General features: G+C 38.7%; 1 protein-coding gene across 1 annotated transcript; it reads right to left on the bottom strand.

The window, feature by feature from the left end:
• Nucleotides 1-682: 682 nt before the first annotated feature.
• Nucleotides 683-14,550, bottom strand: rrp12 (ribosomal RNA processing 12 homolog). The gene is made up of 34 exons (XM_060872467.1): nt 14,323-14,550; nt 13,717-13,937; nt 13,525-13,608; nt 13,258-13,334; nt 12,816-12,921; nt 12,007-12,123; nt 11,337-11,475; nt 11,099-11,226; nt 10,895-10,993; nt 10,691-10,782; nt 10,495-10,606; nt 9,611-9,711; nt 9,323-9,437; nt 8,793-8,935; nt 8,182-8,303; nt 7,970-8,034; nt 7,686-7,848; nt 6,994-7,148; nt 6,814-6,881; nt 6,318-6,411; nt 6,076-6,234; nt 5,872-5,952; nt 5,675-5,780; nt 5,339-5,446; nt 5,079-5,236; nt 4,029-4,120; nt 3,762-3,920; nt 3,095-3,258; nt 2,844-2,951; nt 1,963-2,009; nt 1,794-1,869; nt 1,639-1,706; nt 1,193-1,275; nt 683-1,108 (listed from the first exon to the last, which is right to left on the bottom strand). The coding sequence occupies exons 1-34, from the start codon at nt 14,459-14,461 to the stop codon at nt 1,006-1,008; spliced, it is 3,852 nt and encodes a 1,283-aa protein (XP_060728450.1). The 5' UTR covers nt 14,462-14,550; the 3' UTR covers nt 683-1,005.
• Between the last annotated feature and the right edge of the window lie 501 nt (nt 14,551-15,051).

Below are 15,051 nucleotides of genomic sequence, written 5' to 3'. Positions count from 1 at the left end.
TATCTTGCTTTAATATCTTCAATTCACTAAAACTTCTTAGTCTTAATATTTCCACCTGCACTCTAACTGAACACTGTGGCCCTTGTATACAAATGCTTGGTTCTGCATGGACAAAAGGTCCAAGAACTGTTTCCAATCTGATTAGACAGGAATTTACAGAAAGTTAGGTTCTCCAAGGTAAGCTTCACCAAACATTCTAAACTGCAGATATTTGTTTTGCAGGGAAAATGCTTTTAAATAATCTTTAGGGCTTTTTATTTTTATTATTTTAATCTTTTAGTGTGTACAGTTAAAAACACTGTCGATCTGTACTGTCAGAGACAGAGTTCTGGGACAGAGGTATGACCTGAAACACTGACCCCTGCTGGACAGAAAATTACGCGCTAAAAATAATAAACACTAAAGTTTATACTCTTACTGTAAAACCGTTCAATTATTTATGTTAAATCAATCAGGTTTGTCAACGTGTTTCTCACTATGTAGGCTAAATAGTTATAAATGTATAGCATTATACACACACACATACATACATACATAGACACACAGTATTTCCTATTAACCACAATGTGGTGTTCAAAATCCAGCTTTTTTGTCTTTTTTTTTAAGAACATACTTATTGTGTAAGTTTGTGTGTGTGTGTGGACTAAACATGTAACTTTTCCTGAGCAATGAAACAAGTTACTTCTTTCCCAGTTTTAGCCATGTTTACTTTCCAACACATAAATACATCTATCTCACAATAGCATCTTGTGTAATCCAGCCTTCTCCACATTCAAAACAAACACTTTGTTGGAAAGGAGCACACACACTGATGAGAAGAACATCATTGCTTCTTTAGTTGCACTAGTAGGACATCTGTGCAACTTTCCTCACATTTCTAAGCCACAAAGCATGATGCTGCATGTTGAGGTGATCCGATCCGAGCTAGAACGTCTTTCAGGTAGTCCGTAAACAAAAATGTCCATTCAGATTTTAAAATATATTGCCTGTTTAGACATTTATGTCTCAGGCTCTCCTCTTATTTTTCTGCATTCTCTTTCCAGACAGCGCTCCCTTCTTCGCTCCTCTGACCATCCCCTTAAACTGGCCCTGCAGTTTGGCCTTTTTCCTGTGAACACAAGATCGCTGGCTCAGACTGAGTGCATGACAAAATATTGGTAATACATGTTCAGAAACGTCACAGCGTTATTACCTGCGGTTGAGCTGGGCCTTCTTAAGAGGGATGTAGGCGTATGGGTCGTGTTTCCCCTTCTTCTTAATGTCACCTTTTCCTTTCTGCATTGACAACACGATTATTGTTGCTACACTGTGATTATGATGAAACTTAAAGAAATAAAACACAATGGGTTGTGCTGCAAGAGGAAAATAATCAGTGATGGGGTGATGTGATTTAGCCCAAGGTGAAACAGAGGGTAGTTAATTCAAATTCTGATTTTACTGGTGAGATAGACAGCAAAATGGTCAAATGAACAAAATATACATCCCCTCAGCACTTCTTTACTCTCTTACAGCTAAGACAACCTTTTATGTTAACATGAACATGTTAACCACAAAGCCCACTGTACCTGAAGAGTTATCCATACTGTCTATATATCATGAGAATTGGTACAATTATTGGGCTATTAGATCCAACTTTACCTTTGCTTTGTAATCAGCTCCTGACTCCTCTCTTCCTCCCAGAGGTCTGTGAATGCCACTGCCACCAGCTGAGTTCAAATAAGAATAATAAAAAAAAAAACTTTAATTTGAAACAAAGCTGATGAAATGCAGAGAAATAAACTTCTGAGACATACCTTTGTATTTCATTTGTGGCTCAATCTCCATGTCGTCATCCAGATCATTCTCAATTTTTCTCTTCTGGCTCTTTTTCTGCTTATAAGAATCCAAGAGAGTCCAAAATTGTTGAATGTTCGTTTACTTGGACATATGCAACACTGAGTTAAAAGATCACTAACTACTCACCGTTTTCACTCCAGCTTCTTTCAGGATGTCGTCGATTTCCTTATTATCTGAAGACATTGAAGAGCACAGCAGTTCAGTTCAGTGCACTGTTCGGCACTTTTAACAACAGACAGACATTAAATAGCTTTAGAGGAATCTAGATGTAATATATTTAAAGCTCTAACAACCAGTACAGCAAGCTTAAGATATATTGAAAACAGTGCTATCAAAATAAATGCACATTTTGGTTACTTCCTGTGATGCCTGACCTTTGATTTGGGACATGGTGTGCGCCGCTAGACCAAACTATCCTGACTAAAGATGGATAAGAACTGTGTAGGAGTTTTCACATGAAGGCTTTCACAGTAAAACAATCACTCGTTTGATCTTTGTAGAGTCTAAAGTAATCTGCACAGCTTGCAAAGCCAAAATTAATTACCAAGGAAGTTCTTATTATTCTTTGACATGTCACAGATATCTCAAAGCTAAACAGCCGGGTGTAAGATATCTACGATGCCTCAACAACCTATATTACAGGATTGTTTTTTTGCGGGTAAATAATGAAACCTGTAAGTAAGAGAGCAACCAACACTTCGGCTAAATTATACTGTAGTTGTTGCTAATCACAAAACCTTTACACTTTAAAAGGTTATAACTTTTTTTTTAATCGATCTACAGCACTAATGGGAAATATCAAGGATGTTGGGTATGAATATATTGTTAAGCCTTGAGATTAGCATAAGCCAGGTTTTAATCACAGCAGCAGCTGCTGCGAGGCTCATGGTTTTGAAGCTGTGCTCTTCCCTGAGACGGTTTAGGATTTTGCTCCATCCTAACACACACAACATATTAAAGCCAAGTCTTGATTAAGTCCTAAAAACAGCTCAAACTGCATGTCTTGCCTTTAGATCCATCATCTTCCTCGTCGTCTTTAATGATCAATCTCCCGTCTGCGGTCACCTTGAAGCCGTGATCGACCTTAAGCGTCTTCTTCAAGTCAGGGTTGGTGGCTATGCAAAAAAGAGAGTTAAAATTTATACAACTACACGGTCAAAATCTAATCAAATTAAACTTAAAACAAATTACTATTGCATTAAAATTTTCTTCTTCTTCTATTGAAAGATATATTTAAAAAAATATATATATATCTTACAAAGAACTCTTTGTGCTGCTTTGGGATCAAGGAAGTTGAGTGGTTCATCAGACACTCCTTCTTTCAGCCAGGCCTGCGCTTTTTGTTTAACAGGCTTCTTCTGGCCTTTTTTAGGCTTCTCATCCTCTGAGTCGGAGTCTGTGTCTGCCAGGATGTCCTCAATACTTTGAGGACAGTGGAAAAGGATGTTAGTTTAATCATTTCCTCTCTGTTGCAATTTATTATTTGTACTTGTATCGATCTTAAACAATGCTAAATGCAAAGTACAATTTAGTGTTGCTTTATGTTTATGATCATTTGTTGTTTACCTCAACATTTGTTTAAACAACTACATTTCCCATGAGCATCAGCGCGAGAGATGTCGGCAGTGAATGCTGGGATTGAGGGGACTCGCGCGCTAAAATTTTATTCGTTTTTTTTCTGCCTGAAAACTTGCACAGCTTTTTTTGTCTCTTATGCAAATTTGTTCAGTAAAGGTTCACACAAAGGATGAGATGCCTCTCGTCTCTTTATTTTAACCCAAACTATTTCACTCTCTCTTTAATCTAGCCCCTAAACTCTAAAAATGTGTTTGGTGTCAGAACTTTTTAATTTTTATGATGTGAGCAGACCATCATTACGCATTTTCGCATCTAAACAAGCGACATGTAGTGAACAGATTGAGCACCTGTCGGTCTTAGTTTTAGGATTGTTTTCCTCGCTGTCTGAACCATCTTCCTCAGTCTTGTCCAGCAGTTTGCGTCTCTTGTTTCGGGCCTCCACTTTACGGATGTTTGCCAGCACTTTGTGAAACTCCACAGGCAGCATGCTCTTAACCAGCTCGAAGCTGAGCACACAGAGGAAAGCGTGGACAGATTAGTTCTGTTGTGTTAGATACATATACAGCAGAAAATGATTTGTAAGAGTGCTGTGAACAGACTGTAGACAAACCTACCCAAACTTGCGGATTAATTTAGTGAACACGTTTTTCAGGTTTGTCCTGCAGTGTCTCCTCATATCGTCTTTCATACCGCTGATGCCCTCCATCTGAGGGAAGATCAAACATGGATGTACAAAATGAGGTTACTTGACTCAGGTATATTAATCGCTTTTCACGCTGCACTTTTAATCCCGATATGGTGGTTCTAAATCCCGTGTTAAACCCGGGTTAAAGGAACGTTTCACACTTGTAATTTAGAAGGGAGTTTAGCACTACTTTTTACGTGGGGTTACACAACTGTCCTCTGAAGCAGGGGCAGCAGTGCTCATATCACACATCATAAAAAAACAGATATAGCAACACTAACGTCATGCGACAGAACACTGAACATCACAGAAGTGCACACCTTAGCGAAGGGGAAGTATGTAACACTGAAAAATTAGCTGAAGCTGGATATCAGAGAGCTCCTGATAAACCATGCCACAAACATAAAATGATTTCATGCTTTGAAAGATGACATCAGCTGCTCAGGCACCGAACAGTTGTCCTTTTTTGGCTCACTGAGTATGACAAGCTGTTATTTAAAGCAGTGGCATGTTGTACTTTATCATGTATATTTAACACCACAAATATGCAAACTGAGATGTGGTACACTAGTGTTAGGAGTTGGTTGTCAGTTTGAATCCCAGGTCCACCAAGTTGCCACTGCTGGGCCCCTGACCAAGGCCCTTAACCCTCAATCGTTTTATATAATAAGAAAAAAAGTAGTAATATAAGATAAGGGCATCTGCCGAATGTCAAATAAGAAGATTACCCCAGAAGATTAAGAGTATTTAGGATTTTTTTGTTAAATCCAGAACTGTTTAATCAGAGTGAAACATGAAATAATATAATCCAGGATTCAGTTTACCTGAAGTTTACAAATCACCCAGGGGTAACTATTTCAAGTGTGAAAAGCCCTTTAGAGTTAAACTAGTATTTGGACAGAAGAGAGTATAGACTCCATACAGTGATATAGACTGATATAGATATAGATTCCTTACAGCGTTTGGCATTTATACTTACAATAACAGTCACATGACTGGCTAGAACTTTTACATCCAGGATGAAGAGGATGACTTTAATGAAGGCTAGAGAGGCCTTGACAATCTCCCGTGTCCTGCAGGTGAGCAGCAAGCAGACGTTGTGCAGGAGTTGTTCCAGTGGTGATACGTCTAGAGAGTCTAAAAAAAAATTGTGGTTATAACCGACCCTCTACACAGTCGTGTTAAATATATGCTCTATAGACATATTTATATATTATAATCAAATCACAATGATGTTACCTTTGTACTGAAATATAAGTCTGGTGAGGGCCAGTACAGTGCAGGTAATCATCGTGACTGATCCCGTGAGACCGATGTACACATGGCTCAAGTACTCATTTAATGCATCTGAAATATACAGGGTTTCAGTTTTTTAGATCAAAACTAACCCAAGTATCCAGTAAGTTCCTCACCAATTTTGGATGTACGACAAATACATAGATGGATAGATGATCTATCACTTCTGACCAAACACTATTCAATGATGGATACTTTTATCTTTTAACAGTTTAAATTGCTCTTCTGAAAAAAAAACATGAAAAAAAAAAAAAGAACTTTCAGCTCAAGCAGCCTTACCTTTGGTATTTCCACAGAAGCGGATAAAGGCATTGCCGATCTCCACCAAGAGGGAGTAGGCGTTTTTGCGTGCTCCGACAGAGACTTCCTTCGTGCAAATTATAACCTGATACAAGACATTAATGGTATTGTGAGCATCCTGAAAGAAACAGAACTAGACTAGATGAGGAAATAAAACTGCAGTGTGTGTATGAAACCTCAGGGAGAAGTGCAGTGATAAAGTCTTTGTGTTCTTCATTCAGCTGCTTCACAATGTGCATGAGGCACTTCAGTCTGGGCTGTGGGTCAACACGGAAATAAAAAAAGTCAGAGTAATATGTAATAAGTGTGTGTGTGTGTGTGTATGCTTCAGCACTGTCCCGCTAAACGTTCAGGCAGTGAGGTCTCTGCAGAGCTCTTACTCGTTTGGCAGGTGAAGATACACTCTTCAGACTGTCAAGAAGGACCAGCTTGAGCTGCTCCAGGTTGGCCAAGACAAAGCGCTTGCATGGCTCTCTCTCCCCCCCACACATCTCCTCCAACACTCGGTATGCTTTCTTTTGAATACCAGAATCTTTACTCTAAGCAGCCACAGACGCAAACAAAATCATTAGTGGCAGTGAAATTTACACATGGTTTGAAACCGAATGTCTGTGAATCATACCTCCAAGTAGGGTCTGATTTGTTCGTATGTATGCGTCATAGCCTCCTCGTCCACGAAGGCAGACATTACTACCACTAAATCCATCACAGTAAGTCTGGGGATAAATGGATAGCAATCAGACACAACATTGAACGATGTTTAGATACAACAGCTGCTAACAGAAAGGTGGTTAATTAATAGATTTGATTCTCAATTCTAAAATATAAAATTTTCATTTCATTCCCATATGCTCTTGTACTGCCTCTTCTATACATTTCTTTTAGAACCAAAGGCTTTGATGCAATGCCTTCAACAGAGTAAAAGATCTTTAAATGTTGCCTTTATTTTGAGTGGAAACGTGCAACGTGTTCATGAGATTAAGATAAGAAAACGATTTGGTCTTTCAGTCTATAATTCTTTGAGGACACGATAAAATCCGGTCTGGCGCTAAAGCAGTGTTTGGATGGAGGAATTGTGACGCAGTGTGTGTGGAATGTAAAGTTTATGGATTATTTACCGTGTAAACTCTGAGCTGTCTGGGCTGCTGAGCCGCTCCAAGGCTTTTGGCAGAAATGAGCCTACCATCTAAAAAAAAAAAGATAGTTAAAAATAGATTTATTAAACCAGCTTGACAATTAGATTCCCTGTCTTTCATTAGAAGATCTGCTGTAAGTAAATGGTTAGAAAAGTGAGCTACCTTGGGATCAGTGACCGTCAAGTAAGCTCTGATAGTGTCGAGAACAGCCAGCCTGGACGGGTCGCTTTCTCCAGGTGCTAGCGGCTGTGTGTGCACGTTGAACAGAATGGGCAAGAAGTTTTTAGCGAAGCGGCCTACTTCTGCCTTCTCCTCCTCTGCAGCAAAGGACAAACAAAACTCATTATTACTCTGTAGAATGTAAAGGTATAGAGGAGTACACACAAAGCCCAATATTCAGCCACAGTAGCTAACTGGACATGTTCAAGCATGTCATTACCAGAGACAGTATGCAAGAGGTATAAACATTCACTTAGGACTCCTGTTCTATCAGTATAATCATACAGTAATGTAATCTTTTGGTGATGCTGAACAGCAAGCCCACATTAGGGAGTGCGGCTCGAGTGGCCAATCTGGATGTTACTTATGGACACCCAGAGTTTCAGGAACATCTCATTACTGATACAACATTAGCAGAAATGATTGTTTCTCTCTCATGCTATGTTTTATTAATATTGTATTAGACAGTTTCATGTTTTTACTGTGTTCTAAAGACGTAATTGCTAGAAAGTGCATGGTATGGCATAATAACATTAAAGGACTGCATTAGGGAAACTCACTATACAGATACACACACTCGCGCATGCACGGATGCACAATGCTGAATAGCCACACACAGCCACATGGGTGCTAACCTGTATCACAGCTCTTGTTGATGAGTGTGCGCAGGGCTTGGTAGATGCACATGCGGAGATCAGGGCGCTCGGTGATGGCCATGCCAAGCGAGCGGGCAATGCCTTTAAACGAGTCGACCGCATCAGTGGGCTTAGTGCAGAACCCAGGAAGCATAGTCCAGATCTGAGTTGGACAACAAACAATATAAACTTAGAAGATAAGTTTGAGTAAAAAATAAAAAAAAATCCAAGTCACATCTTCAAAAGCATCTGATTTTTAACCATGTGCATGGACTGAATGTTACCTGTAGCTGTAACGTGTGATATACTTTTGCCACTAGCTTCTGTCCGGTTTTCTCCAATTCTTCAGCTGAAAACGAAAAAACATCAGAGCTGGAAAACATTCCACTTGAACTGATAAACTTTACATGAGTTACAAATGATGCTTTTAAAAGTGCAACATAATGGAGCAGAGTTTTTTGTTTAAACAAGTGTGTACGCACTCTTAAATACTAACCTCTATGTTTTAGTGTAGATGCCAGGGGAAGGAAGTAAGAGGTGAAATATGCCAACTGGGTGTTCTTTACATTGTCTCTGATGACTGGGATAAGCCAGCTGCGTGGGAACTCCAAGTCATCGCTGAGAGAAAAGTGAAATATAAACAACACTCAGACCAATCAGAACGCCACACTTCCCTACTGCATACGCCCTTAAAGCAGGAAACTAGTATAACACAAAATTTAAACAGATTAACTGGGTTTTGGGTATGTAATAATACAGTAAATATAGCAGTAACAAGTAAGTTAAGGCTTACAATACACACATCCAGCAGATTATAATTTGTTAGTAATTCTAATTTAATCGTTCTTTCAATTTTTTTGAGGTGCATTATGATGATTATTATTAATAATTATTATTAATAATTAAATAATTCTTTTCTAACATCCAACAGGAATGAAGGTTTCCTGTGTAACTTTTAAAAACGAATTTGTTGGGGTTTAATAAGCCTGATTTCTAACAGCAATAGTGATACAAACCTAGAGGATGTACTTTTTCCCTATCCACTCAGACATCTAAAGCTGAACTGTACACCATGAGCTTGTGTGATGCTGATCTATAGTGACTCACTCGTTCCCAGTGATGAGGAGTGGGATCGCGTCAAGGACCACCTGTGGGCCCATGCTCTCCACTGCGCCCCCTACAGCTAAATCCAACTCGCCACAGTACGGAAACTTTGGCGTGGCACGCAGGTCGCTCAAAGACTGTAGACTCTGCAAAGCAATACCACACAAATACAAACAAAATCAGTGCAAATGGGGTTGACATCATTATACCTTTATCAGGGAACCAGGTAAACAGATCCTATTAAAATCACTGATTAACTAGAGACTTGGCTCCACTCCACTGCAAACCATCAGTAAAACCAGACTTTCTTTGTCACGTAATAATGTATACGTGACAAAGGAAGCAGGGCCCTTAACTCTCTCAGGTCCATGCTCAAGAGCCCAACAGCTAAAACTTGGCAGTGATGGGGTCTGAACCCCTGACCAGCAACCCAGAGCCTTCACCACTGGGCCACCACTGCCCCAATGAATTAATACCCAATGCCTAGAACATTTATATCCACACAGCACTGAAGACAAAGTCAGAGCTCTCACCTTCATCATAACAGGATGAGCTTGTTTCCCTGCAGCTCTGTAGAAGCAGCCTAGGATCTGCAGCACAAAAGGCCATGACGCATGGAAGCGATAGGACAAGCCTTCCTCTACAATACTGCAACACATTACAACACCACAAAAGAGAGGGAACGTGAGGAAAACTTGACCCTCTTAAGACAGAGAAAGGATAAGAAAAGTGTTTTTTTGGACAATCTGCACAGAATAGATGATATTTAGGGAGAGTTTTGAGAAGAGATATAGAAATACATTTTGAACAAATCCACTCACCGGAACATTTTACAGATGTAAAGCCCATTACCAACAGAAACACTGGGCAGAACAGGCCCGATCTCTGCCATATGCGGTGCCAGACACTCATTAATCAGGGTCTAGGAAGAGAATTATCAGGTTAAACACAGAAGCTGTACAAACGGCCAATTCGGACAGTAGACAAGCCGATATTGTCCCTGGAATATTACGATAAATGTTTTTATTTTTTTTAGTATTTAATTGGTAATTTGAGTTCGTCAAAAAACTTAATGCATTTCACAGTGGCGTGACATCACTGCTGTAACTACACTGCACTATCCACTGGCTAAACAATCTGACTAGATTTTTTCTATCTGGATTATTTTGTTTGCATCAATAGGACAGAGAATCTTTTTTCAGAATCTGGCATTTAAGTGAAAAGGACAGTGCAAAGCAAACACAAAAATATGTTAACATTTTATCTGCATCTCAAAAACACTAGTGAAAGATTGGTAATGAATATAATTCTAAGAAAATTAAAGAATTTCATAATTTCTTCACCACAAAATTAACAATGTGCCCCTCTCCTCACTGAGAAACTGTCAATGCAGACAATTTATTACTTCTGTAAACTTTAAGAAACTCACACAACTACTTTGTCTGTTTGACGAGTGGGTCCCAATTTCAAGCTTAATAACAAGACCAATAAAATATTTCCCATTTTATTTAAATAAATAAACAAATAAATAAACAAATAAATAATAATAAAAAAAAAAACATCTTGTGGTACATCTTATATGCTAATTCATATTACCAGATTATAACTAAGGCAGAATGCAACCTTACTGATCACCAATAAATAAATAAATAAATCTACAGCACCATACAGCACACAGAACCATCCTAAACCATTTCTAACTTACCTTTAGTATCTGTGTGGCAGCAGAGACAACCTGCGTGTGTGGGGACAGAAGACAGGACATGGAAGCAGAAAAGAGACGAGGAAGGTGCCCCAGACTCAAAGAGCTCTGTAAGCTGAAACACAACAGATTTTAGAATTTTAAGATTTCTTCCCTCACAGTAGACGAATCCACAATCCTAATGCTTAATAAACCCTACCTGGACAAATGGACATGAGCTTTCTCCATGACAGCAAGCCAGGCAAGCAATGGCTGCAAGTCGTTTTCACTAGGGATGTAGTCATACAAAGCCTAGCAGAAAGAAGAACCAAGTTCAAAGAGTAAGTTGTTTAAAAAAAGGTAAAATAAATAAAAATCTGAATGAATATGAACGTGTATGATGCTGCACTTATGTTGTATTTACCGTGATGATCTGGGCATTGAGCTCTGCTGACATGGAAGAGGAGCTTGGTCTTCCACTGAAGAGTTTGTGAAAAGCCTGCATCGCACCAGCCGTTACTAGCTTAAAACACGAGTTAAAAAATAAAATAAAAATAAACCTCAACAATTCAGTACAACAATGTCACTGTGTACATGAAAACTACAGAAAATAGTGATGTTTTCTCACCACATGACTAATTGTCATCACACGAAGAAGAGTCTCACAACAGGACTTCACTGAGCTTTGAGGAAACGTAGTTATGAGCTCCTTTATAAGCCCCAGCACATGCAGCGTGGTCGTATCTTCCTTGCTACCTGGGTGAATTCGAATAATACCGAAAGTTTATCGTCTGACGGTATGACAAACAAGATCAAAACACTGCGTGGGACATCATCTCAAAGTGAATGTACAGATAGCAGCCTACCTCCTGCCTGCTCCATCTCTTTAATGCAGTACTTGGCGGTAGTAACAGCAGCAGGGTGGTGGCTGGGCGCATTATCTCCAAACATGCAGTCACTGCCACGCAAGATGGCGCATACGCCCTGCTGAGCTGCTTTACGCACCTGTAGCAACAGCAAATCAGAAATAATGTTCATTTGTGATAGATAGGGTGCAAAACATCAGAATGTTTGTAACCAGTGAGATGATACTTGGACTTTTTGAGAACATGTGCACATGTACACAACCTGTTCATGCAATTATCTAATCAAAAAAGTGAAACATCAGTGATTTTTGATCGTGTGGTGATTGCTGGTGCCAGACAGACTGGTTTAAGTATTTCTAACTCCTGATCTCCTGGGACTTTAACACACAGTAGTGTGTAGAGTTTTCTCAGAACGGACAATTGTTGAACATCCAGGCTGGTTCAAGCTGATAGCAGGGCTACAGTAATAGTACAGTAAAATAAAGCACTCTGTCTGTACAACTGCAATGAAGAGAAAAGCATCTCAGAAAGTACTTGGGATAAGATGAGATGAAGCACATCCCCAATTCTGTATCTAGCCATTTATTTATTTGTTTGTTTTTGGGTGGAGGCAAGCACTGTAACATCACTTACAAATACAGTGGAAATACTGTGGCTCTGAAATACCGACCTTTGGTTTGGAGTGCACAGTGAAGCTGAGTAAGCCGTGATACACCTGCAGGGTGGAGGGATAAGTCCACACGGAGAGATCCTGCTTCCTCAGCAAAGTGGACAGGCACGACAAGATCTTCAAGGAGTCATAATGATGTCATCAATATGTTTAGAAGGAAAAACCAAATGCAAGATAAAATGAGAACATTTTCAATGTGTGTGCGCACAGGGGAAATACACACAGTTTCTTTTCCTTGATTTAGTTTAAAGCTTTGTGATGACAAATAAATCTGAAATGAGTTTAAGCTAACAGTAATTTGGAGAAGTTGCGGCAGAACCCATTACTCCTACTAGCAAGCTAAATACTAACCTATTCTGTTCCAGCAAGTTGTGACAAAAATCCATCTCAAAAAACAATGTTATTCAAAGCCAGTTGGTTGCTCTGTATTTGCATATTTACAAAAGTCCCTTCGCATTTATTTTTGTTTCCAGCTAAATCAATAAGAGAAAATGAACCTGAAGCCGCTGGTCATACATCACACATATAAAATATCATTTTCAGTTTAGTAAGACATCTGTCAGTCACCTTTTAATGTTACTTAAATTTATTACATTTAAATATAAAAGCAATCTTTAAACATTTTCCATACTTATCAATGATAGATATCCTTCGTTACTTTTTCTTATATGTTTCATATTCATACAATATTTTGTACACATAGTTGTACTTTAATATACAAATACTGTATCTAGTGTTTTGGGAGAAAAAAGCTAATTCAGACAAAGGAGAAAGCTGGGAAAAGCAGAATAACATAATATTGAACATACCCATCGAACACAGGACACACAGTCAGCAGTGGCTTGCTTTGACATGACATCCATGAAGGCTTTTGCTGTGTCTGAGAATTTCTTTATCAACACTGGTGTAGGCACCCTGCAGAGTCAAGGGTCATGTTAAATGTTTTCACAGTAAAGTCTCTGATAAATACAAATATTAGTACATGTATAGGCTAGGAACAGTTGAAGATGGTTATTATTCGAGATTGTGATCTTTACACATTGTTTAATTAGTTGTTCAGAATTCATGAAACCTCAGCAGATTCAGGAAGGTTTGTATCAGTCATACATCACTGTTCTGGACTGTTTCTTATCCTACTCCCAATAAAAATGAAGGAATTCTGACAACACCTCTACTCTGCTGTAATTCAAACTAAGTTTAATGTTCCATTATGCATTTTATATGGAGGATATGAATGTGAGAATGACGTACCTTTTCATAACCAGGTTGAGAAGGTAAGCAACAGCAGCCAGCGATTCGCTGCTCTCAACTGCCTCGAGGGTCGTCATCTGGTACAAGAAGATTTCAAGTTTACAAACTCGACAGCATCAAGAACTATTTGCAAAATCAATTTACTAAATCTTAATGTTCAACATGTACTCAAAATGTGTTAGTGGAGCTGTTATAGCACTTTATTGCAAACATCATCTGTTTTATAAACTGTTTGAATATGATGTGTGTGTATGTGTTTGAACCCACCAAAGCAGCAAAGTATTCTGTCTCTGTCTCCTTTCCTCCTTGAGAGCGGATCACTTCTGTAACAGCTGCCAGTACAGCACAGATCTGTAAAACAACAGCATGTATTTTAACGTAATGTGCAAACTGATGCATTAAACTGGCAATTACTGCAAACAGATGAAACTCTAAATAAAACAATTGTTTATTTCTGACCTCTTTGTGTGCAGCAGAGTTGGACTCCCAGTATCGCTGAACTTTTCTAAAGGTCAGATTAGAGCAATCAGAAAGTCCACTCAGAAACGTGCCTGATGTTCTCTCTGTAAGGGCTTCTGTCTCCTCCATGACATCCTCCAAGCCATCTTTCTTTCTTTCCAGAGAACCCGCCTGTAGTTCATTATGCAGTTTCAAAGCATCAACCGTGAGATCACTTTTTTCTGTGAGGTAAATAAAAAAACAAACACAACAGTAAGGTACGAATAAACACAGATTATATTTCTATAACAGAAACATGGAAGAACATGTTTATTTACATATGTTCTTAGTCTAATGATTACCTGTAACTTTATACATACAGAAGTAAAAATGTAAAGTGTTTATAACACATTCAGTGAAACAATGATTTGCATATTTGATATTATAAATGGATCTTTTCCCATTGCAACGACTTTACATCTGATCATTTCTTATTTGTCAGATGATGCACTCAGTTAAGTGTTTAGAAGTGAACATGAAGCAGACTGTTTGATGTGATCCAACATCACACACGTGTACACGAGGCTGGACATTTAACTGCGTAAACACATCTTTTCTAACTTTTACCTGTCGGCCGACTGAAAAATCGGCTTCTTGCAGCTTGTCGATATCGACTCGTCTGTGGGTTTGAATCGCTGCTGTGTCCTTTCTTCCATCGCTTTAATTTCTGGGACGTTCCGGACCGAAGTTTACCGGATTTCACCATTTTGGAGAGAGAAACGAGCCTTGAAATGCTCAGCCACGCTTTCTCCCCGGCCTGCACGTCGCACTTCAGATGTCGTCATCACAAAGCGCCACTCTAGCGCTACATGCGGAGATTTACAGTAGCGCGCAGTGCTACCACGTGTACATAAACAAAATGTATCCTGTTTGGTTGCAAATACAGACCGATTAAAATCACTGTATGAGATGCAGGAATATATAAATATATAAAATAAATTGACAGATTTAAAAAAGAAGAATAGGTTTAAATGTGACAAAATAATAGAGGTATTTTATTCCAGAAAGGTTTATATAACAGTTTGTTGTGTATTATGGTAACGAGAAAACAGAATTTGCTTTCTTAGATATTTGGTATGGCATATGTTTTTGTTTAAATTAATAATTCATTAACTAATGGTTTATTAATATCGTAAATGAAATGCTTTTACTTACACACGTTTATCTATCTATCTATCCATCCATCCACCCACCTATCCATCTATCTATCTATAGCAGCAACATTTTTGTGCATCTGTTTTGGTTAAATAAATGAGACCAAGATTGTGTAATACATTTCTTCCACAATGAAAAAAC

This window comes from Tachysurus vachellii, chromosome 6, assembly GCF_030014155.1.
Source record: "Tachysurus vachellii isolate PV-2020 chromosome 6, HZAU_Pvac_v1, whole genome shotgun sequence".
Lineage (NCBI taxonomy): Eukaryota > Metazoa > Chordata > Actinopteri > Siluriformes > Bagridae > Tachysurus > Tachysurus vachellii.
The sequence above is the reverse complement of the archived record's forward strand: the minus strand, read 5'-3'. Positions and strand labels throughout refer to the sequence as shown.

What these genes read in the sequence shown, in the direction of transcription:
- rrp12 (XM_060872467.1), bottom strand. Translation starts at nt 14,461, where the DNA reads ATGGTGAAATCCGGTAAACTTCGGTCCGGAACGTCCCAGAAATTAAAG. An exon ending in ACTCTGCTGCACACAAAGAG is followed by an intron (nt 13,609 to 13,716) that starts GTCAGAAATAAA and finishes GTTGTTTTACAG; the next exon opens with ATCTGTGCTGTACTGGCAGC. An exon ending in CAACAAGAGCTGTGATACAG is followed by an intron (nt 7,149 to 7,685) that starts GTTAGCACCCAT and finishes CCTTTGCTGCAG; the next exon opens with AGGAGGAGAAGGCAGAAGTA.